The 24,301-nt window shown below is 36.8% G+C and overlaps 2 protein-coding genes across 3 annotated transcripts in view; one reads left to right on the plus strand and one right to left on the minus strand.

The window, feature by feature from the left end:
- ints6 (integrator complex subunit 6) overlaps positions 1-15,861 on the minus strand; it is a 40,496-nt gene extending 24,635 nt beyond the window's left edge. The window contains exons 1-5 of the mRNA XM_041807548.1: positions 15,440-15,861; positions 15,224-15,301; positions 14,542-14,691; positions 2,716-2,805; positions 145-328 (exon numbers count right to left, since the gene is read on the minus strand). Coding sequence (XP_041663482.1) covers positions 145-328; positions 2,716-2,805; positions 14,542-14,691; positions 15,224-15,301; positions 15,440-15,550 — 613 coding nt within the window. The 5' untranslated portion in view covers positions 15,551-15,861. The remainder of the gene's footprint in view (positions 1-144; positions 329-2,715; positions 2,806-14,541; positions 14,692-15,223; positions 15,302-15,439) is intronic.
- Positions 15,862-19,317: 3,456 nt separating this feature from the next.
- wdfy2 (WD repeat and FYVE domain containing 2) overlaps positions 19,318-24,301 on the plus strand; it is a 36,807-nt gene continuing 31,823 nt past the window's right edge. Inside the window, exons 1-2 of one of the 2 annotated variants that reach the window (XM_041806312.1) lie at positions 19,318-19,605; positions 22,419-22,486. In XM_041806312.1, the coding sequence (XP_041662246.1) occupies positions 19,469-19,605; positions 22,419-22,486 (205 nt within the window). In that variant the 5' untranslated portion in view covers positions 19,318-19,468. Of the gene's footprint in view, positions 19,606-22,418; positions 22,487-24,301 lie in introns of those variants that run through there. The other variant, XM_041806314.1, reaches the window with a different exon arrangement.

The raw sequence follows: 24,301 nt of genomic DNA on the forward strand, positions 1-24,301 counted from the left end.
ATATTTGGTCCTCCACAGCTGCAGGAGACAGTATGGTGACTGTAAATGCGATAAATAAGCTGACCTTTATGGTTAAAACCAGAATGTCTCTTTCTTCTAAATATATATCATAAATAACCAAACACCAGCTGGTGCTTCGCCTACCTCCAGTGACCTCACACATGGGGGTGATGGGAGAATCGTCTGGCGGGACGCCACCGAGGGGTTCGGGCTCAACCGAAGCGTTGCCGGGGATACGCAGCACCAGAGCGAACAGACGCTGGTCCCAGCGGAAGGGCTCCTTGGTCAGCTCGCTACCCGGCAGCGGGGTGGTCAGAGGCAGATGGAGCTGCACGATGGAGGAGAGAAAAATAAACAAGGAGACTAATGACTAAATTGACCATGTATCAGAACTACAGCTAACATGTGAGTGCTAAACACGATGATGATCTATAGAAAAAATAACTGACAATCGCAGTATGTACACATTTAGGCTATCATCATTTTTGATTCTTTTTCCACACAATCCGCTTTAGAAAAACAATACTATCGATTGTTTTTTTGATTATCAATAGTAAAATTACAGATCTTTCATTGAATTTTTATCCAAAAGTCGTCACAAGGTACATCACTGATGTATCCGTCCAGTGTGCAGAAATATGTGCAGTGGAGTTTTACTCCATCTTTTTTTTTTTTTTTTTAAACAAAAGAAATGATGCAATACTGGGTAGCTTGGACTTGTTTAAATGTTGCTGAATGATTAAGCATTCATAACTTTGGAGTTTTGCTAAAGTGGTGTATCAGTTTAAATTCTATTATGGCAAAAGTATTAGACCCTTTTAACAACTTTAGACCAAATATGGTAATGTAATAATAATAAAATATAATAAAATATAATAAAATTAAAGAATACTTCTATAAACTGAATTGATATTTACACAAATAGGCCAGTGTTTTCAATTATACAAATCAGCTTGGTGCCAAACTATAACAATTAACCACACAGAACATTAAAGCAGACGCCCACAGCCAAACTCTAGTGCTTTTAAAAGATTTAGTGCTCTCAATGGATCATCTTTTCACAGTAACAGCCTTCTATCCATCATCCTGCTCTACAAAAACAGATTCTGAATTTCTAATACACTATTTAAAACCTTTCAGAGGGAGCCCTGACTTTTAAATAACTGTGTTCAAGAGCTGTTATTTCGTTTTCAGCTTGTACCCAGTCTGAATAAGCACAAGCCAGGAATTATAACAGAGGCTATAAATTAGATTGTGGCTGCAGAATCCAGTATTTAATTGTACACGCTTGACCTCCATAAGTTTTTGCTTCTCAAGCCACAAAACTCTTCTCTATTGAATATTTGTCCTCTTCAACTAGCAGACAGTTCACATTGAAGAAAAATGGCAACTAATGAGTAATATTTTAATGGATTTTTGAAGGTCCAATTGGAGTATTTTTGCACAGAAATGTCCAATTAAAAAAATTACCACTTTCTATATCTTTTAGTTACTTGTATTGCATTGCCTTAAATATTACAAACAGTTTCAAAGTATGAGAAATCATTGATTTTTATATCAGTAATGGGAAGTGTCTCGTGTGCCACATCAGACACGCTATGATCTATTTGGAGTTCTTTCTCACTGGGGGCTGAGATTTGCAGGGAATCAGTCTTAAACTCTGATGTCAATTTTTGTTACTGTTTTGACTGAGAGCCCCCCTAGTGGTGGAATTTCCATACCATGCATTTAAAAAAACAAGCGATAGATGAATTAGTTGAATCAGACAGAAAATCAATGAAAATCAGCTGTTTGACTTGCAAACGCAACATTGCATTAAAGTTCAAATTTTGTGGTCCCACAAATTTACTTACTTTCTTTGTCTTTATTGCAAAACTTTAGGATTTTGGTTGTTGATGACTGAAAACAAGCTACATAAATGGCTTCACTTGTGCTTAAACCTTTAAATTTAGGCTTTTGGAGTGTACAAGACTACAACGGGTGAACTCCCCTCATATAATGGAATGGAAACCACCAGTAGTTTTCAGCTTTGATTCTCAACAAGTGCCACAGCTTTGCTCTGAATTGTGTAAGAGAGCGTTTGCTTATTTTGCTCCCTAGACCTGGAGTAACTTAAAGATAAAATCTAGTCCCTCTGGGTCATTTTAAAGCCATGTGAAAATTATTTATCTGAAAAATGGAACCATCTCATTTGGCTGGTTTAACACTTTCTTCATCCCTCATGTTTGGATGTCATATTTCTTTATTTTTAATTGATGTGCTGTCTTGGCCAGATCTCCCTGGGAAAGGATACTTTAATCTCAAGGGACTACCTGCTTAAATAAAGTTTGTATGATATGAATAGAACATTTTCAAGGCTTCTTTTGAGATTCATTGACACTGTTATCAATTATTAACATCTGTTTGCTGCAACCCTTATCACAAAATAACTAAAAAGCTAACACAGTCCATTTCACTTATCAAGATTTCAACATATTGAAATGTGTAACTCCTCTTTTTTCAAGGGATTAACCCATTGAAAATTAAAGATATTAATGTTTTAAATCCTAACCCGATTATAGGTACGAATTGGATAAAGTAACAGTTTCTTTTGTTAATTCAAACATCACGTCAATGTTTGTGCAATCATCAGGCAGCTGATTGGTCAACTAAACAATCAAGAAGCACTCTTGATTTGCAGAGACCCCTTCCCCTCTGTTTAGGTGTTTGACTGACCTCATCCTGGACTCCACTGCTGCTGGTCAACTTGCTGCCGTCGCTGATAGCTATAATGATGGCGGGTTCCAGGAAAAAAGGGTTCCTTCCCTGTAAAGAGAGAAAACCATTTGCACAATTAACAAAGAGGCGAGACAAGTTATTTTGAAGCACATTCTAATAAAAGGCAATTCAGATTTTTTCACATTGCACATTAAAAGGGGAAGGGCAAAAGAAGAGCAAGAAGTATATAGACATTTAAAGGAAGCTATCAAGGAAAACAATATTTCCTCATTATAAACGTAAGATAATATTTCCTCAGTATGCCAGTGCATGTTTGTAACGGGTCCTTTAATTATAGCATATTTTCTAACTTTGTGTCTTGCCTTAGGCAGTCCAGTCATGGCTTTGTGACTGTGAGAGCTGGGGATCAAACCAACAACCTTCCATTTGACAGAAAACTGACTACTGATTTAAAGTCATCCTTGATAAAAAAAATATATATAATCAAAAGAAACAACTATCCAAGATCAAGTCTTTTGGTATTGTTTTTTGATGCTGTGGTATCGAAAAAGGTATCAACACTGTTTGATTCTTACTGGTATCATATCCAAGCGTAAATTCTGGTATCACAACACCACTAAGGTAGATAACTTATGGGGGATCAGTGAGTGAAAGTATGAAAAAGGGAAGGCTTAAAAATAAAAAGAAACAGCAGGCATACAGTCTTTGGTACAGAGTGACTACATTGATACACCTGAGCGCTGCATTAGTGCCTCTGCAGTCTATGGCAGAGTACATTATCTGAGGATCTACTTTTTCTGCTCGACCCCACAGTATTCATGACAGCAGCCCTGCATGCTGATAAAATGAAAGTGGAGCAGCACATTTATCACCGTGCTTCAGCCCTGTGGGATCTCCAAGGAGGCCCAAAGAATAACTTGGTGAGTTAACAGCGTAAAACCTCGACATGTCCTGTCAGCAAACAGTCAGCACGCCGGACCTCACTGCAGAGAGTCACGCTCTCACTTCATAAACACCGCCCTGTTTCTGACAGCGGTGTGATTATTAATGGATGCGGCCCCGCTCAGTGTGGACCCTACCTGTAGGCTGTGGTTTGTGCTGAATGATGGATCTGTCCACTTTCACAAACAGACCAAAGTAAACAGAGTAGGAAACTACTAGGATCCACTCTACTGTAGGTATCCATGACAACCTGGCTGATTTTTTTACTCTCCACAAATTCCCTTTATGATATCAAGCACTTCCTTAGCATGCTAATGAGTTGGCGATGAGGCTAAACTTGCCAGAAGAGTGATGATTTCATCCGTGTCACATCAGCTCACTTAGCTGTTACTGTTGCTATGCAATTAGGCGTTTGTCTTTTTTTCAGCCCCCTCATGACAAAGACGGCTATTAAAATTAGACTTTGGGACATTTCATCAGTCATCACTGACAATCAGAGCAGCAGCTACACCAGCTCTTAATAAATAGTCCTAGTAGGTCTGACATCAATTTTTTAATGAATATAAAACTCAAAGAAAACAGAGAAACTATCTCTCAAGTTGATCATTTCCTTTTTTGTCACTCTGGTGAACACTAAACAGTCATAGAGCATCAGAGCTCCCACTGTGCAGTAACCCTTTAACACGACACCCACTGTGCCTGTAAATAAGATCATTTATCTTGACTTAATGAAGACATTTAATCATGTAACTACCATTCTCTTATCATTCATGACTCTATGCTCACTGTTTTAATGTAAACACCGTAAAATATATCCAGTTCTTGGAAATTAGCCCATCTGTTACACAGCTACATCATTTATCATGTTCATTGCAGCATCATTTGCACTCCTCACAGCACTATTATCTTATGCTCTGAATATACTGCTATGATAGTTTATTTAATTTTTAATGCATGTACATAAAGAGCAGAGTTAACTGGAGTAAAATGCTTAGTTTGTGTACAAATACCTGGTCAATAAAAGTGATTCTGATTTGAGTCAGAAAGAAAGTGAAAATGACAAATAATCTCTACTTCAGGCCTCTTAAATGCAGGAATACACCAAATTTTTAATTTACTGTTTTAAATTAATGATTTATTCAGATCTGTGGGGAATGAGTCCAAGTTCTGCCTATTCAAATGTGATAAATGCTTCATTTTTGACATTCTACCTTGTCGTTGTTGGAAATTGAGCTGTTTAATCCTATTTGAAAGGTGAAAAGAAGGTACGGTGGGATTTTTGTCTCAAGTCCAATTGATATTGCTTTGTAAATGTAAAAATTTAAGCCTATTGGGCACTGGTGTAGTTCAGTTTGTAGAGCAGGTGCCCATTAGCTGAGGCACGAGTCGTCAACGAACTTGTTGTAGGACCCCCCCCAATTTTATGCCAGGTTTTCTGTATAAAACCTGTAATAATTAGATCTAGAAAAGCACTCCAAGAACGCAGACCTCCGCCATTAGCCCTATCTCCCAATAGTAGAGAATCTTTTAAAAAATTCCTGGATCCAGACAGTGATCCGGATCACTCCCAAGATCTAATCAGTTCTTCCTTATGCCATTTCTGATATTTCCTGAAAATTTCATCAAAATCCGTCCATAACTTTTTGAGTTATGTTGCTAATAAACAAACTAACAAACCCTCCTGATTACATAACCTCCTTGGCAGAGATAAAAAATACATTTTGGTTTTCAAGGAAAAAATAACTTATTAATTCCCAAGGACACTTATAATGTTGTTTAATTCTGATTTTTAAACATTGATGTGCCAATTATTATCTTATTGTTGCAGTTGATAAGCTATAACTCACTATGGTTAATTTCACTTTAGATCCTAAATTATGGAGAATTTCTCCATTTTTGGATATTTTACTTTTGAAAATAAAGCCATTTTAATTCTATATAAAAGGTTTAAAAACTGTCTTTACTCATATTAATATTTTCATACACGTTAAGATTAATGATGAGGGAAGGGCCAAACATTTGGACATGTACTCCCTTTGACATTTTACCATATTACTGTTTTTGAATGTTTAGGGCTTGTTTTTGTTTCCTTGTTCCATTTTACTAGTATTTTCTAAAGCACTTCTACTTCAGAGTTTGTATGAAAGAATGTAAATAATCCATTTAAGATGAGTAGAGCTCTTTTTTTCATTGTTGTCTCATGTTACAGCGCACTGTTGAAGAGTATTATCTAACAGAAAAAATAAGCAATTTAAAAAACATTTCTTACAGGCCTTAAAGAAAGGCCAACAGGAATTTCTGAGTTTTCTAACATGCTACAGACCTAATTAGTAGCAAAAAGATAGATAATTAAAATAATTTGTAATTGTAGCTTTAATCAATTGTAGCTGATCAGCAAATGGGTGGTCTCTGTAGCTGAAGAGCAGGATCTCTGGTCAGCTAACATTACACCAGGCTGATGCAGATCCATTTAAGCCCTGTTTATCACCCCGTTGACAAGTTAACTTACAGCCAAAACATCAGCGGTCATATCATTTCCTCCCCCTCACTCTCCCCTGTCCTCTCCCTTCTCCTGCTCTCTTAATGAAACTGCGATCAGTGTCAGGATTACCAGTTGCCTGTCTCGCTCTCTACCTCCATGCTCCTCTTCATCTCCCGGGGGAGAGTCGTCTCAGATGCCCGGCAACCTGGAGGGTTCTTTGTTACTGTAGCGAGCAGCACTCCAGGGCAATATTAACTCCCCCATAACAGCCTTACTCCCCCCTTTGTCTACTCCCTCTCTGCCCCGCTGAACGTCTCAAGAACACAGGGACTAGAAATCAAAGTTGACTTATCTTTATGAAGCAAGGAGGAAAAAGAAAAGCAGACGATGCTGACTTATTATACAGGACACTTCAAATATAAAGGCAGCTGATCAAAAGCCATTGCATCCCTTTGGTTGAGCTTTGATTTACAGCTGACTAACAGAGAAACAAAGACAGAGAGTGTCTTAAATTATCAGAGCGCTGATGAAGGCTTTCTCACATTTACCTGCAGGTAAAAAGAGCTGCACCTGATAATGTTTCTCTGGCTGAGTAAAGAGGAAATTAGGTTTATCGCCAACATCTGCACCTAATGTCCTGCTTTAATCTAATGGCTGTAAGCCCTGATAAAACACAGAAAGCAAGAGGTTTTCTGCCATCAAAATTTATGGAAAATTAAAGCATATAATCTGCTCATAAATCTATAAATTCTAATCAGTAGCTCTCTTAGACACAAAGTAGTTTAGCTTATAATAAAACAGAAAACCCCTCACAAACAACAAAACAGACTCTTAAATACTAATCTAATTAATTAATCAACTGACTAAACATTACTCGATGGCACTTTTCATAAACTGATTTACAGAAAATGCCAAATATTTTGCAGGTGTGCATCTCTAAATAAAGATTTACAGCTTTTTTGACAGAATTATTTCATTGGTATTTATTTTGTTTTTTATACAAGGCAATTTCTTGGACTTTAATGCAATATAAAGAGAAAATTTTGCTTTGTTGAGCCATAAGGGACATTTACCATTATTTTTGGACATTATAAACCCTAAGGTACATAGCATTTTTATGTAAACAAGTAGTAGTAATATTTTCTCTTTTAAGCGAACATCTTACTTGTTAATTTTTCATGCACATATTCAGCATCTCATTCTAACCACAATGGTTCTGATGTATAAGTTAATAAAGAGTAGGGTTGTCACAATTCCAGATTTTTAAATTCTATTACGATTCTGGTAAATTTCAAAGATACTGATTCTTGTTTTGATACCATTGCAGTAAAAATAAAAGCCTTGGGTTCCCTAAAATTGGACATTTTCTTGTTTTCCTTGTTTTTGCAGAAACACTCTGGTAATTTAAACCTGGGTTCCTCTATCTCTTTTCTGTAAAGGCACCCTTTTTTTTTTATCTCAAGTGTGACTGTGACTGTGCCGAGCCATTCATTTAGTAATAGAATAAATAAGATTAACCCATTAAAATGCCTTATTTTTCACAGAATGGGCATGGAGACCCTTGGTTTCCAGCCTTGTATCCCGGCACCCATAGGGGTGGTCTTGGTGTGTGTTCTCACGCTGTTAAAATTAGGTGAGCATTTATTCACATAAAATCATGTTAAGAAATACAATACATGCAAGGGAGTATAAGAACCATCCTAAAAGATAAAAATAAGGGGATTTGTTTATTTTTGAGAAAAAGAGTCTACATTTTTCAGTTTATAAAGTCATATAATTAAGACGAGACAAACTTCAAACTTCTGACTTCAAAGTCATACATTTACGAGTGAAAAACTCCAAATTTCAGAGTTTAAAAATTAGCAAATTTTGACATCATAAGCTTGAAAAAGTTCAAGTTTTCAAAGTTCTAAATTTATGACATAAAGCCATAAATTCACAACAAAAACCAGACTGAAAACTGTGTCTGGATGGCCTTAGTCTGTCTCCTTTAAGTCCAGATAATGATAATGTGATGATTCTGGGCTAAAGCCACAGGTAATCCCTTATTTATCAGTCCCTGTAAAAAGTATAATTTAATTAGACTCTCAACTGCAGGACTTGTGAAAGAAAATGGCTGCATCTGCTGGAATTTTCTTCAATGCAATTGCCTTTTTTCATCTTTATAATCTCAAATATTTCAAGTTTTAGTCCATGTAAATTTACAAATTTCAAGTAAAAATCCAAATTTTTTTCCCTTGTATATTTAAGACTTTTAAACTTCTAAATCTTAGGGGTTTTTCTTGAAAATTCACGGGTCCTCTTACTGCTACTATTTTTTTAGAGTGGCCCAAATACAATACATAATAATTACTTGTTTATAGATAGGTCTTTTGGTAAGGAACCTGTTTGCTAAAAAGACCTATTATGTTGGGATTTTGTCCATGAAAACAACTACAATTGATGTTGAATTTTTGCAAGTGGGTCCTGAGGGTGCTTAGCATTTTTTTTGTTATACAAGTAGGGGGAGCCCTAAGGAAAAAGGTTGACAAACACTACTTAAAAACACATTTTGGCACATTTGGGCTCTCTTGCTGAACTGAAAAAAGAAAAACAAAGACGAGGATGATTCTTTTGTAGTGCTTACTAACATAAGCCTACTCATTTGATGGCCCATACGCTGGCATGATTTCAATAAAGAGTATTTGAGATTCTTTTGATTACACGCTAATAGCTAATAATCTGCATATTCTTAGTAATTCTTGGTTGATGTCTAGGCATCTTGAAGGCACCCCAAGGTACCACTGCACCATGGCTGAGAAAGACTGATTTAGACAATGCTCTCTACTTGAGGTTGCTTTTAGATCACATTTCACAGATTTATTATTATTGTTATTTTAAAGCTTGAGTACTTTTCAATAAAACCAGTCATTAAAATAATAGACTGTCAAATTTCTTGATACTACTACAACAATACAATCTTATTCATTAGTGACTATTACATTATAAGGGCTTTGACGACATCTAAAGTCTAGAAGGGAGAGTGTCCCTTATTCTAAAAACTGACCCTGTTTCAATTTAGGGCAGAGAGGAGAGAAGTGGTCATTAGATTATAAAAACAGATAAATCAGCCTGTCATTAGAGGTTAGTGGTAACCGCTGCAGGACACCGTAACCTTCACCTCAGCGCTGTTTATACTCACAGGCCCTCGGAGTCCAAATCACTGCTGCCAGCTTGACAACATGGTTGGCATTTGACATTCAAACTCCCCTCAAGTGTCTTGACATGCATTATGAATGCTGCATGCATGTACTGTATGTCTTACGTGGAAGGTGGGGATCTCCCTTTTGTTACTCTGGAGAAACTACCACTATTATTCCCATCCTGTAGACTTACCTCAACTCTGGAAACAGATAGCCAGATTAAAGGCGGGAGTACAGGGAGTGGAGTAGGGCTGTCCTGATACCAGAATTTTAAACTTTAATACAATAGTAGTAAAAATCAAAAGGATATCACTGCTTGTTCTGTCACCAAAGCAACAGAAATAGAAGTCCTGGGCACTGAAGAGTGGCTAATCTGTTGATTTCAATCATCAAAAATTGCTTGCAATTTCCTTGACACTCTCCAAATTTCACAAAAACATAGGCATAAATTTAGTAATTAACGCTTCCAATTTTTTGTACAGTTACAACAGTGGTGCTCATCTGGAGGATTAGGACATAGAAGTGGGTCGCAAGTTTCCGCCATGAAAAAAAATGTGGTAAGAATTCTGATGTATGGAAGCCCTGAGAGGACATAATTATACATAGGTATTTTTTTACTTCATTTTGCCGTGATTACAAGTACTTTTTGGTTATTCTCTCAAGATCTTAACTTATTCATCTTGTTATTTTGAGATGACAAAGCTTGTTTTTCCATCATCATGTGTTAATTTATTGAGTTATCTAAAGTAGACCAGCTATACATGTAGTCCCAATGAAATGAAATAAAATAAAATGTATTTATGTTGACCCTGTACTTCTGTAGGGTTACAATTTCTCATGAATGAGGTGGTGGAAGGTCCTGAGGCTAAACAAACCGAGAGCTATTCATTTAGGAAGTATGCGGAAGTTTCCCTGTGATTTCTGAGGGGATCATTCTCATATGCATACCTCTCATATGCATCTGTCTGATTTTTTAGTGCTTTGGTTGTTTCTGCTCAAAATAATGGAGATATCACTGTTTCAAAATGATGATCAGAAACTTGACAGTCTCGCTCCTACACCAACAACAAGCTAAGGATACGTCCAAGTCAGGTTTAGACTACAATTTTAATCTTTATCAATGCTATCCTGATAAGCTTAGCATTTCCACAGCAAAGGGAATCTTATTTGTAGATGCGATGCTTCTCCTGAGACTGCTCTTGTTCTTGTTTTCCTCCTAACAAGGCTAATTCGGGGCAGAACCACTCTGGCCATTTCATAACAACACGATGAAAGAAGGTTTTGTCATCTGTTGCAGATGAATCCTTATTTCAAACTGTAAACACAATCTCACACAGCTTTTCTTTCAGCGACGACCTCCCCCTAACTGGAAATTTGACCACAGAGACTTCAACCGCTGATGTCATTAGGCGGCACTTTTTGGAAGTAGGCCAGTCGTACTGAATTAGTTACAGACTTTGTGGGCTCAACGAAGATTTGTTTTCCGCATTCAGCTACAATTAATGTAAGAGAATGCAGGTTTCCAGCTGTGAATCGACTCTGCAGCCCAGCTGGAGGAGAAACTTGTTTCAAATTTTTCAAGTTACGACTGATTTGTGCAACAAAATGGAAATAACATCTAGGATTTGTGGGTTTAAGTGCATCTCTTACAGGGCTGTGTAGCGCCTTTTCTTACGCATAAAAAATTCTTTATCTAGGGTAGAGAATATGTGAATAATTCAAAGACTTTCTAGTGAGATAAATCCCTGTTTGTTACTGACATGAACAGAAAAATGATCCCAAGTGTAGAACTTTCACAGAGCTGTCTAAGACAGAGTATCACTTACACAGAAAGTTAAAAATATTTTCTGCAAAAAAGCCTGAGAATCTGCTCATCACGGTAGAGCAGGCAGCAGATTTCATTTTCAATATCCTGCCATGGAAGCAGGTTGCACTTTAACTGTTTTTTAAGTCTCCCCTATAAAAACTAGTGCATCAAAAGCTCAAGTTGAGCAACGAATCATATCCACATACTGCACATACTGTACCTTTATAATGTTTTCTTTAGGTTTTACGATATCAGAAAGGCAGTGACTCATATTATGGCAATTTCAGAGGTTGTGTTCTTAACTTTTAGGGTTTTAAAATGTTATCATCCCCATTTATGTCAGTAAAGGTAGTTGTACTATTATTTAAAAAAACTGGATGAAAGGTACTACAGTTTAACAGCTCCTCCAGAACCACTAGCTTAGGCTGAATTCAAAAACTGTGAATACAACCCTCATAAAGACAGGATTTTAAACATAACCATTGTACCAGAGAGCACGACTTTCAGCTAGGTGTAGCTAATACACCTTCAGTGCTTCATTAAGTATGTTTTACTTCTATAGCTGCAAGAAATCCTTGAAATTTCATGTCATTGTGCACATTTAGCCAAAAGCTAATTTATTATTTTAAACTTTTTTGTATCTTAAAAATATATTCACACGAAAATTCCCATGGTTTTGAGCACTGGTTCTCAGGAGGAGGGTTGGGACCCAACACTGGTTTGCCAAGCTCTTTCACTTGGGTCACGGGTGTGTAGCAAAAAGGCCATTATGTATGAACCCCTAAGCCTACACGCATCCTTACTTTTAAGTTCTGCTTAATTTTCCTTTGATAATGTGTGTATTTTGGTGGTTTACACAAGATTTTAACTTATCTATTTTTTTGGGATAACAAAGAAGTTTTTTTTTCCAAGATAACTTTGTAATTCTGAAAAAATTCCACATTTTACATGCAACCTAAGGATAGGAGAGTAACACTAAAACATAGGCATTCCCTTCTGTAACTATGCTGTCTGTTTGGTACTGTCTCTTTGTTCGATCATGTTTTGCTCCATCTGAGGTCCAAACTGCAACAGTTCTCATTTAATAAATTTGGTGTGAGTGATTTTTTTTTATAATTATCAGGGTCGCAATTTCTCCTCAGGAGATTGTGGTGGGTCCAGTTGAGAACTCCTGGTTTAGAGCACAGTGGGAGTAATTAAAACTAGGAACGTCATGATATTAGATTTTAAGTTTTCATACCAATTTTGTATAAATACAACAATACAACTACTTGTTTTGATACCACCACTGGTGGGCAATTTCTAGTTTGCAAAAATCAAAAATTGCAAGTGTAAAAATGTTGTTGGTGCTTTCTGTTTTTTTGTAACTGAGACACAATGCCGAAGTTTGCCGACAAGTCCTGATGGACTACTTATCTCATACACAACATGTGTATGACACCATTCTAGTTTTTAAGGCTTCAACACTTCTCGATACTATCAGTCATCCAAATAATAGAGATTGGATTATTTTAAAACATGCAAAGAGTATCAACATTTTGACAACCTTATCAAAACAAACTTAAATCAAGAGATGAACAGTGAAATAACAGAAGTTACTAAAGTGGAAAAAATAAGTTATCTAATTTTTCCACTAATTTTCTGCAATCATGCTTGTTCGATAACTGTGAAAGGCAGGTCAAAAGGAGCAATACTGGACTTTTAATTTCAACTAGTGACTAAGTTTGAGGTCCAAGACAATACCATGTATTGTCATGATGCCAGAATTAATACTAGAACTAGAACTAGAGAATCAAAAATTGTTAAAATGAAACTATGTCCAATAGGTTTTGCATACCTGGCATTTAAGAGGTCCTAAGAAATAATATTTGCTAAGTTATTGTTTTCAGTTAACAAAAAATGCAGCTTAACTCCTGCAAATAGCGTAAACTCTGGCAATATTTCAGGAGAAAGAGTGTAATATGAAATGGATGTAGTTTCAATACAATGTAAGTTTTAATATTTCTACTTTTTAATTGATCATTGAAATAACAGATTGGATTATTTACAATACGTGGATTTGAAAAAGTCTCAATTTTTTTGACAACCTTATCTAACACAAATTAAATCACCAGCTCAATGGTGAATCAATAAAGGGGAAAAATATGTTTCTTTTCTAGACCCCCTGATTTGCTGCTGTTATGCTTGTTAGTAAACTCTGAAAGGGAGAGGAGACGAAGCATTAAATTACTTTTAATTCAACTAGTGGCCAAGTCTGGGATCCAAGACAATGCCATGTTATCATGGCTCCAGATTTTTAAACTTCAATAGGTTGCATTAAAAACCAAACCAATCCTGATTTAAAAAAAAAATCCTGTTTTCAGTTACCAAAAAATACGGGCTACCTCCTGTAAATGGACTAAATTACACCAAAAACACTGGCAGTGTTTCTGAAGCATGCAGGAGTTTGCGCGCATGTCTGATTTTGTTCCCCTCCAATGAGACCGTTAAAACCAGCTGTAGTGTGTCAAGTTTTAGTACTTCTAGTATTTCTATCATAAAAAATAATACATTGGAATTGGATTATTTACAACACATGGTATTGAAAAAGTATCACTTTTTGGCAATCTTATTTGACAGGAACCTAAAACAACAGATCAGTGATTAATTAATAGCTACAAAAGTGGAAATAAATTATTCATCTAGTCTTCCAATTTGCTGCTATTAAGGTTGTTACATAACTGAGAATGGGAGGGAAAAGGGAGCACTTTCTATTTCAACTAGTGGCCAAGTCTGAGGTCCAAGACAATATCATGTGTTGTCAGGATACCAGAATTTTAAACTTCAATCATAGCAGTGAAAGTTTCTTTTTAAAACAATACAATTGTTTCAACTGCCTAGTATTAAAAGTGTTAAATGAAATAATATTGGCTAATTTTTTGTTTTCACTTACCAGAAATAAAGGTTAAACTCTTGCAAAACACTGGCAATGTTTCCGCAGTGTGCATGATTTTTGCCAGCAATTAATTTCCTCTCCTATGAGATTTTAATACACATTTCAGTACTTCTAGTTTTGAATTCAACACTAAAATAACAGAGATTTGATTGTTTTATAACACATTGTAGGGAAAAGGTATCACATCTTTGACACAAACTTAAATCACCAGATCGATGGTGAAATCAATAAAGGTCACCTAAGAGAAAAGTTAACTTTTTTATCTGGTCTGCCTTTTTCTGCTGCTGTTATGTTTGTGTCATGAAAGTGTGTGGGGGTCACAGTATGCAGGTGGTTGATGCTTGTAAGACTGGGGGGGATAAGGGAAGGGGAGTTGGGAATGGGTGAAGAGGAGAGTCTGTGGGGGGCTATTTAGCAACTTTGTCATAAGACTTTATAAGCCTGATTTCCTCTCTACCTCTGCAGTACTACATACCTGTCCATAGTTGTCTATCCCAGTCACTAATCTATTGAGATTGAGTAAATCAAAAGCGGTCCTCAAGGACTGGCCAATAGTTGTGAGTCCCGTTGCTTGGAGGTTCCTCAGCTCTGTCATGAATGTGGCATGGCTCTCTTTCCACCCCGCCTTGAAAAGAAAACAAAAACAAAACATGTCATCAATATAACACATATAAAGCCAGATAAGTGCCCCACTGTTGTGACCACCTGACAATCTCTGCTGAAGTCAATGGTTAACTTTAATGCTATGATAAACACAAATATAGGTCGCTTCCTCTCTGCCAAGCCAGTCATTTCACAGCACTGCAGCCCAGCCGTCGGTAACCATTAGTAAGTTTAAACAACAAAGTCGCAACATGTGCGGTAACTAAAGTGACAATTTGGTCTAAACAAGTAAAGTAAGCTAGTCTGTCACCCCCTCCTCCTCCTCTTCCTCCTCCTTCTCCCCCCAGATATCACCTCGCTGTATAAATAACACCCAGAGTTCCTTGCTGCTCACATTGAAACAAAATGTCGGCCATGTTTTAAAAGGGGTATGAAAGCTCCTCCTGAAGATTTTCTCTACACAATTGATGTAGTGATCACAACGTGGTGGAGCGATGGAGGGACAGTCAATCTGCGCAATGTAAAGCTGGACATGACCCGAAAACAAACTCTACCTTTATCCCGTACGGAACGTCTTCAAAATTTACCAACATATACCGGTCCCCTCGGCTCGCCGGATCTCTCCCTCTGAGCTGTGGAAATAGTAGAGAATTATTTACGGTTATCGAGAGATCAGGTTTGACAGGCGAGCTTGCAACAGTACAATGATGATGTGAACCGCAATCCCGCTCGGGATCTCCCAATATTAATGTGTCCCGTGGTTACAGTACCTTCATAAAAGTCTCAACAGCGCCTTTTGCTATGTCCAGATAGGTAGTGCCCAGATGGGTGCGCTGGTTCATTGAAGCGGACGTGTCTATCAGAAAAAGTAAAACGGGCATTGTGATGGTAATGACACGTTCTGCATGGACTTGGTGTCAGTACAACCGGTCAAAACGCAAAAAAATCTTTTGTTCTCCTACCGCCTGTATCACCTCTCAGCTAGCTAGCTAGCTGGCTAACTGTCTGTCTCACACATTCTTTCAAAAAAGTGTAAGAATAGTGAGTGTAGAAGCCCTTTCCGGGCAAACTAAACTAAAAACCTCACACCCTAGGGGCAGGTTATTGATTTACGAGGGATTTTGATAATTTTTACAATATTTTGCAAATATTCCTAAGTTTCATAGTAACAAAGTTCCCCCTCATAGTGAGTCCCTGCTTCTCCCTACACTGAATGCGCTGTGTCTTTGCCACTGGTTTTAATCAAAGCACTGCGATAGGGCCCGCCTCCCAAGCGGTCTTTCAGCGTCATGTGCTAGAATACTCGCTTCCCATTGGCTGTCTCAAGCCACTCATTACCATATCCAAATTAGGCCAGAGCTGAACGTTTCATGCGCATGCTTGCTTGCCCGAAAGGCAGGAATGCGAGGAAAATATTCAGTACATACGTTATGTGTTTAAGAATGCGATATATTTGGTGATGTGCTCTTCTTCTGGGCATTTCCGCAGTTTTTTCTAGAATCCATATTGTTTTGGAATTGTTCTATGTCCGCCCTGAGACATGATTGCATAATCAACATTTACTTCATCCTATGCACGGGCGTGGGCTACTGTGAAAGACAAACCCAGGAGACTATTGAGAGGAAACTGAAGGCAGTTACAGACAATATCAAACATAAAGCAGTAATATATTAACCCTTAAATGCACCAAGGGGGAAGTGACAACACAGGGTTTCGCTATGGTACTTTGTTTCTGTAAGATGTCCAAAAAAAGAGCCTTTTCTGCGAAACGATCTGAAGGAGGACAGGTTTAGCTGAATAGTCGCTGCAAGGGATTGACATGCGCGCGCATGCACACACAAACACACATCCTTTCTTTAGCTCCTAGACTTGGCATTCCCATATGTACAATGAGATAAATAACTGTCATGTATAACCGTTTAAAACCGATTACTCCATAAAGATTTCACAAGAGCTTTATCAAGGCAGTGGGCACCAAGTTCTTACGAGTTTTAGACGTAAGACGAATTGGGAATAACATGTCTGAAAAATACCACCCCTTATGATTTTTTTTTTCAAGAGATCTCAACAGGCTGCACTGTGCAAATCACCATGTCTGATCAGTGGGAGATCACCCTAAACGACACATGACACTCGACCAGACGTTAGCGATTGTGCAATACAATTTTACATAATGAAGCTCTTGGAAAACATCATCACTTCCGTAAAGAGAGGAGGAAACCATCCGGTAGCAGGCGATAGCAGAGATGAGGAAGGTCTATTGCTTCTTGTTTGACAGAGCTCCCAGAAGCTATACAAACAAGAGTTCAGTTTCCGGTTTGTCAGTGAAATACTTTACAGAATAAAGCTCTATATGGCAAAGTTATTTTATTCGAAATAATAGAATCTAATTTAATCCAGATCTATTGTAAGTCAAGCTGGAATAGTATAAAACAAAAGTCCTATGGATATATATTTATATAACTTCTTTACAAATGTTTAAAAAAATCCCATTTATGTTTGTTTATAGCTACTTCATTTGTGAATAAAAACAATATCATATCAATTTTGAGGATATAAAATTGACCTTTTACTCATAACACACCATAAATGAAAAAAAAAATGATGTAAACAAAACTGGAAATAGTCCAGTTTGTTAAGTTTGTTTGTTTTTAGCCTGTGACCCCCAAACTAACAGTACCAGAGACCGGGGACCCCCACTGTCCCGGGGGGTGGTTAAAGTGAATAATGTTGCACACAGCCATCCAAATTCATAGACAGTTTTGTGCAGACTATCCGACATTTTAAGGATTTTTGGGAAAGAATACTTATGCTTCAGCATAAAATTCAGCTGGTGACTGTGTTTTATTATAAATTATACCAATACCATGTACCAATTTTTAGCCTTTTTCACCACCCTTTTTACCATTTGAAATTACAGAAAAAAAGTTTTTTTGGAAGGCATTTCACAACCCTCTTCTCAGTGTCTTGCCACACCTAAAGGTGTGGAGGTCCCGACCTCCACTTTGGGAACCATACCTTAACCTATATTTTTAAGCAACATTAGCCTACTTATAACTTCTGGTTGGTCATTTGTAAAGATTGAAATTTTTACGTTGTAGTATTTTAACACTGTAGTAATACTTAACAAATTTACATATACATGTACTAATTTTAACCCTACATTTTTTTATTTTAATGCATCCCAAAGAAACTCAAAGCCAATCTCATACAGGGCATTTTTACCGGAGTCTAGTTTAATAAACTTTTATTCTGAAATCCATGTAGATTGTGTTCTGGCATTATTATGTTCACTTGACAATTTTCTTAAACAGCCTTTAATAATACCAGTGCCCTCAAATTTGACATTTTTTCTTAGATTCGTTAATAATAGGAAAGATATTAAAAGGCCCCAAGAGGCTGAAGTTATTTTGGGGCGATAATCTACTAGAAAAAACAAGTTGATAGCGAAAACACCCATGTCAGTAAGCTTTTAGCTTGAAAGGCATAACCGGACGTCTGATGTTTTGTTGTCATAAAAACCTTTACCACTGTCTGCTTTGTCAGTACAACGTGTCAAGCTGCCTTTAATATCACAAAGAAGATCTCAGCTTCAAATTAAAATACCTTAACTTTATCACTTCAAATGTTATTACGTCGAGTTGTCTATGGGGGTTTACGACTAATGATTTAGGTTCCTCGTGTTCTGAAGGTTAGAATAATATTGTTATAAGATATTTTCCTCAGGATTCATAAACAAGACCTAACTTAAAATCGGTGTTCTGTGATTATTATTAGGCAGCATGGAGTTATAGTCAAAATGCAATATGCCCAGGTTCCATCATGTTTCAAGTTATTAATTTTGATAAGTTGTTGATAGCATTTTGATTTTTTTATTTTGATAGCTTCTGTGTCCCAGTTGAATTTTTGATTGACATATTATTTCATGTCAGTAATTCCCCTCAGAATGAATACCTGATCACTTTATATGTAAGCAACATCATACCTGAGGTCGTGTTGTCATTAATAACCAATAAGCATTTGTGTGTTTTGGCCATGTGCCTTACCAAATTATGGGCGTGTTGATATTCGCGTTAACATCAAGTACGATATTGCTTTAACACACCAGTTAGCCTATACAAGTGGAAAATAATGGTAAAAAAAAAAAAAAAATCACAATGTATTGATTAGGTTCTGCTCAATCAACTCAACTTACACCACTGCCAATAAACCCACGTATCATGCATTCTTATTACTTTGTGTCTGTATCATGTAGCAGCTTATATGTTTTGTTTAGATATACTTATGTGTTTTATTTATTGTATGCAAGCGTTGAAATAATATTTTGCGTTCGAAAATAAATATAAACTGCTTGGCTGAGGCGGAGTAGACTAATACAAATTGTTAATTGTCCCTGTGATTGTTGCACTCCATATCAGCACTCAGAGAATTCCTTTTGTCCAATTAGATTTCTCGGTCGGGAATGTTGTGAAGATTAAAACCTAGTATTAAACATCCGTTTGCGAGATTTAAAATAATACCTCCTAAAATATCACAACGAAATCTCTTATTCTGAAATTATGACATCAACAGGAATACCGGAAGTCTTATTTTATTCACAGGAAGTGCTTCTTCTGTAGATGTAGGCGGGCGTGTGTGCTGTCAGCTGACTAGCAGCATCTCCAACAGCCGTCACAACACCGTGTTCTGCCCGCTGACAGCTAGCTTGCAGCCCCGAGCCGAGGCTCTGCTGTCGGACCGGGCTGGGTTATGTTTCCCGGAGAAAGAGCCGTAGACGGAGGTTTGTGCATCATCAACCCATGGCGGCCGAAATTCAGCCTCAGCCGCAGGCTCGGAAGCCATGTCTGCTGAGCAAAATCGAGGCTTTCCAAGATGTTGTTAGCACGGCGGTCATCATCCCCAAAGAGGACGGCGTTATAAGTGTGTCTGAGGACAGGTAAGCTCGATGCTGGACGTCTGGGACATAAATTAGTCATATTAACCCTTTTACCGCACATGTCTTGTTTTCCGAGCTGCATTGTCTGTTATTGATTGAGCTCATACTGTCTGGTTTAATAATTTCTCAGTAGTTTGAATGTGCAAACAGCCCAACGGTTTGTTGAAGGAAATATACCCTAACGTTACTATAGCTGTAGCTGTCAGCTGACAGTCAATTATGCGCATTACATGGTGGTTAAGAAAGTGTGCTGTTTTTAGGGTGTTATGTATTGGCCAAATAAATTAGCATGTATAAAATGTATATTTTAAAACATATTTCGATTAACCTTCTGGCTGTGGACGCTTCATTAATGGCTAACTAGCAACTAAATAAGTCACCCATGTGCTAGACTGCTTTATGTTGACTATGGGTGTGTTTAGCATGTTATTGCACCAAGAGTCAGTAAAAAATGGCGTTAGAAGTTGTCATTTGTCGATACTTTTTAGATACCACGTATTGTACAGATGCAGTCTTTGCACTGACAGTGTAGAAAAGTATTGAGAATTTAAAAAAAAAAGTATTTCAATAAGACAGATCTAAAGAAGATGAATAACTACATCAAAGATTGAAGGCCAACTCTAGTCACATTAAAACACAAGCGATGTTTATGTTCCAGTGTTTCTGTTTAATTAAGGTAGTGAGCAGAAGTTTGCCTGCAGGTTTTGATAGTTTAAAAAACACCTGATACTGGGTTCTAGGGATAGGAAATTAATGGAAAATTAGATTAAATAGGAGTATTGCCTGCTTCAAATTTCATATTGCAGACAGTGCATTACTTCTTTAACCTGAAATCAGGGTTCCTGCATGTCCTTGAAAAGTCTTAAATAGTATTAAGTTGCACATTTGAAAATTAAGGCCATAAAAAGCCTGTAAAAGTCCAGCAGGCACTGAGTAAGAAATGTCCTTATCCATTCTTTACTTTCTAGCCAACCTTAAATAATTTTTTATTATCTTCCCTCACAAAATTTTGCATAAATATCCATAATTCAAGACATTCAGTGCTGGATGTTTTTATTTTGTGGAGGAGGAACCCGGACCCCTCTCTGGTTTTGTCTGACTAACTGTGATTAATAAACTCAGTACGGTGGTGAAACACTAGTCCAGTGCTCTGACATCAGGGCTACGAGGTTGCCCACTTTAAAAAATTCTTGCAGCCCACACTTATTTGAACAGGTCTTTCCTGACAAACCGTATTATTCTGCTTTTTAATAGTTTAACAGTTTAAAATCAGCTCAGCACACCTGCTCAGCACCAAAAAATATATTATGATATCAATATACTGTATATTCATAGAATAGAGGTGTTAAGTGTGCCGGAAACCATCAAATTAAGAAGTTTATGACCCCAAAATTTCTTTTCCCCTATACCACTTTGCATTCCGTAAATAGATCATTAATCAGAAAATACTGTCCTGGTCCGTGTATAGAAAAGTATTGTGCCTCTTTTTTGTTTGTTTTTTTTTTTTGTTTGTTTGTTTTGGTATCAATTTTTCTCTGTAAGTCTAAAAAAGTCTTAATTTGATATTTAAAAGCCTGTAGGAACCCTGAGAAATGTGTCAAATACCAGTTGAATTCAGATTTTTCCAACACAGGTGTTTTGCTCTACACATATTGCAGACAGTCTGATGTCTTTTTTAGAGTAGTTTGTGAAAATGCTACTTTTCTTGTTTTGTTTTTCGTAATCAATACAATAATTACATGAAAATGATCATCCCCTTCAATATAGCAATTGATATCAAATTTGCAATATGAGCCAAAATAATCTTGTGCTGGTTATAATGTAGAGTGATTCATTGCTTTTGTATGTTGAATAATACATAAGATAAGGCACCTAAATATTTGTAGATTATATCACAATCATAATATTTGGGGGGGTTTCTAGCCTTACTGGGTTTATATGTACTGTTGAATTTTATTAGTATATTAATATTTGTCATACTTGGTCACAAGTCCAAATAAAAGTCCTTGAATTTCAAATTTCCTCCTTGCATTCATAGTTTTCAACTGTTGTGCTTATCTGCTTCATTGTAGTTGTCATCTGAGTTTCCTTTCTATTGACATTTGTGCTCTGCTAGAGGGTGGGTTAGAGGGTTTGTATGTTCAAAGGTCTTGTAATGTCTAAGGAATTCCCATTCAACATGCACAGTACAACTGTTTTTAAATGGATTACTATTAACTCACTTAACCAAGCTATAGTATATGATCCACAGCTCTAGGTCCACGTATACACCTTGTTAGTAAATTAGATATGATATAATACAAATGTTGGTGATTGGAACTATTGAGATGGCAAACTGTAAACTTTTTTTAACAAGTGCGTTGAAATTCTGATACTTTTATTAAACCTAGAGGGCAAATATTCAGCAATTACCTATACTGACCTAGGGACATATTGGCCTGGAACTTATAAGAAAGAAAGACATTGGCTATGTTGATAACATACAAATTTAGTTTTCCCTGTTATGATTGTGACAGTGCTTACAGTAGTTGTAGTGGTAGTGATAGCCAAAGCCAAACAAAGCTGAATATTATTTCACCTAACTGAATATCAAAGACTTATTGAACTTCAGCAAACTCTAGCTACACATCCTCTTGTATTGTTTTTTTCATAAACAGAGAAAGGATGTTAAAGCAGCTTGTTGTCCTTTGATGTTGCAGCAAACTTTGCACAAGTATTGTTCTTAATTGTCCACATCTGTTATGTTCCAGTGAAGTTTTAGACACCATGAAAGCTTTTGAAAGTCACTAAAACATTTTGGTTTGATCCCACAGGACAATTCGGGTATGGCTGAAGAGAGACAGCGGTCAGTACTGGCCCAGTGTCTACCACACGATGGCATGTAAGTATTCCTTTATATGTATTTTACAATAGCTTCATTGTTGTAAAGCCTCCCTATTATCACTATATGTTAAAACAAATGCAAATTTAGTATTTTAATGAACTAAATTATTTGCATGTTCAGTGTAATCAAATTCCATGAATATGTAGGAGTGTGCAGGAGCTTTGGTTAACAAATTAGCACATGAAAAATGTCCCTATTGAAGAGAGGATATTGTGAATTCCCTTTAGTGCACTCATCCTTGCTTGCTTTTATTCCATGTTTACATTTTCTTATCACGATAAAAACCAGAGTACACAGGTTTCACCTCTCACAATGACATGAAAGCACAGTACGACCTGTTCCTGAATCCACATCAGCATGTTGTCCTGTAGGATCATTCTTCTCCTCTCCTCTCCTCTGTGGTCTTTATGAACAACAACCAGGACACAGAACGTACCACTCTAAGAGGAGGGGAGGCTTGGGGGAATGGTCCAAGTGGTGCTGGTCTTTTCAATAGTACTGCAGTGCTGCACGTCTGTTTGTCCTTGTTTCCTTCTAGTTGAGCAACTGAAGGAAATTCCGTGCTACCATCAGCAAGATTTGTGGTTTACAATAGCCACACCAGAAGCTGCATATGTGGGAGATTTCACAACACTGATAGAGAAACTCAAAATGGTGTGCAAAAGATAACACAACAGAAGATATTATCTTGATTTAGTGATAAAGCAATTAACATTTTAACAGAAGGGGATCAAAATTTGGACAGGAAATCTTAAAATGAATAGATTGAATATTTCATATATCTTTAATCTTTTTTTTCATTAATATTGTGTTTTTCAGAAGTGAAATAGCCAAACTTGGTAAGAATGAAATGAAAAACACAGGAAAATGCAGAATAATTAAGGGGGAAATGAGGTCAGGGTTGTGTTTTGGTAGAAATAATAGGAAACCAGAACTAACAACACAGAGAGACTTTAAAAGGGAAAAGGTCCATGGCATCAGTGTATTATTTGAGTTATCCAAACAATGTTTTTTCATGTTTGAGGAGCTTTCTGGAAACATTCAGATGAGGTCAAACTGCCGGGACTTTGGTCCCACGTTTATTTAACTGTTTATTTTTTTATTTTTTGTTCTCACAAAGCTCAGCCAGTGCATTCAGGAAATCACCATCTGTCATCCTTAGTGGTTAAAAGAAGTGTCTAAATCATTCAAAGTATTTTCATTATGGGGTTGTTTTCACCACACTTTATAGGGCAGAAAGAAACAAAAAGGAAGCCCTTTGAATAGTTTTACCATCTCACCATGAGCACAGAGAATACCATGTAAATAAATAACTTTATAAGGTAATAATCATTAAAAGAATAAATATACAGAGGCCTTTAAGCAGGAACAGTTGGCTTTTTGATGCTGTTTAGGAATATTTAAAGAGTAACTACATCCCCAGGACATCTTTTTTCAGCTGACAACCTAGGTCCTGAGTAGGGCTGTCAACATGAATGCATTAATCATGATTATTTAGGTCCATTATTGCTGCAGTAATATTTTTAAGTCGTGATGAATCACATGTTTTATTGTCCTTTTCAGCACACTCTGGTTAGCTGCTGCAATGTCTCTCTGCAGGCACAGTGATATAAAGAAGTACACCCCCTGCTTCTATATGCTTGATTTCACTTTTTAAAAATACTCAAAGACAGCTCAGTGGGTAAGTCAACAGACTTTTGCACCATGCATTTTCAAACATTTAGGTTTTGATTGGTCCCTTATCCCATTATCTTTGATCTGCCCAAAGTTTCTTATTTTTTCAAAATAAAAGCAGGTCTAATTTAAAAAAGG

Source organism: Cheilinus undulatus, linkage group 15 (assembly GCF_018320785.1).
Source record: "Cheilinus undulatus linkage group 15, ASM1832078v1, whole genome shotgun sequence".
Lineage (NCBI taxonomy): Eukaryota > Metazoa > Chordata > Actinopteri > Labriformes > Labridae > Cheilinus > Cheilinus undulatus.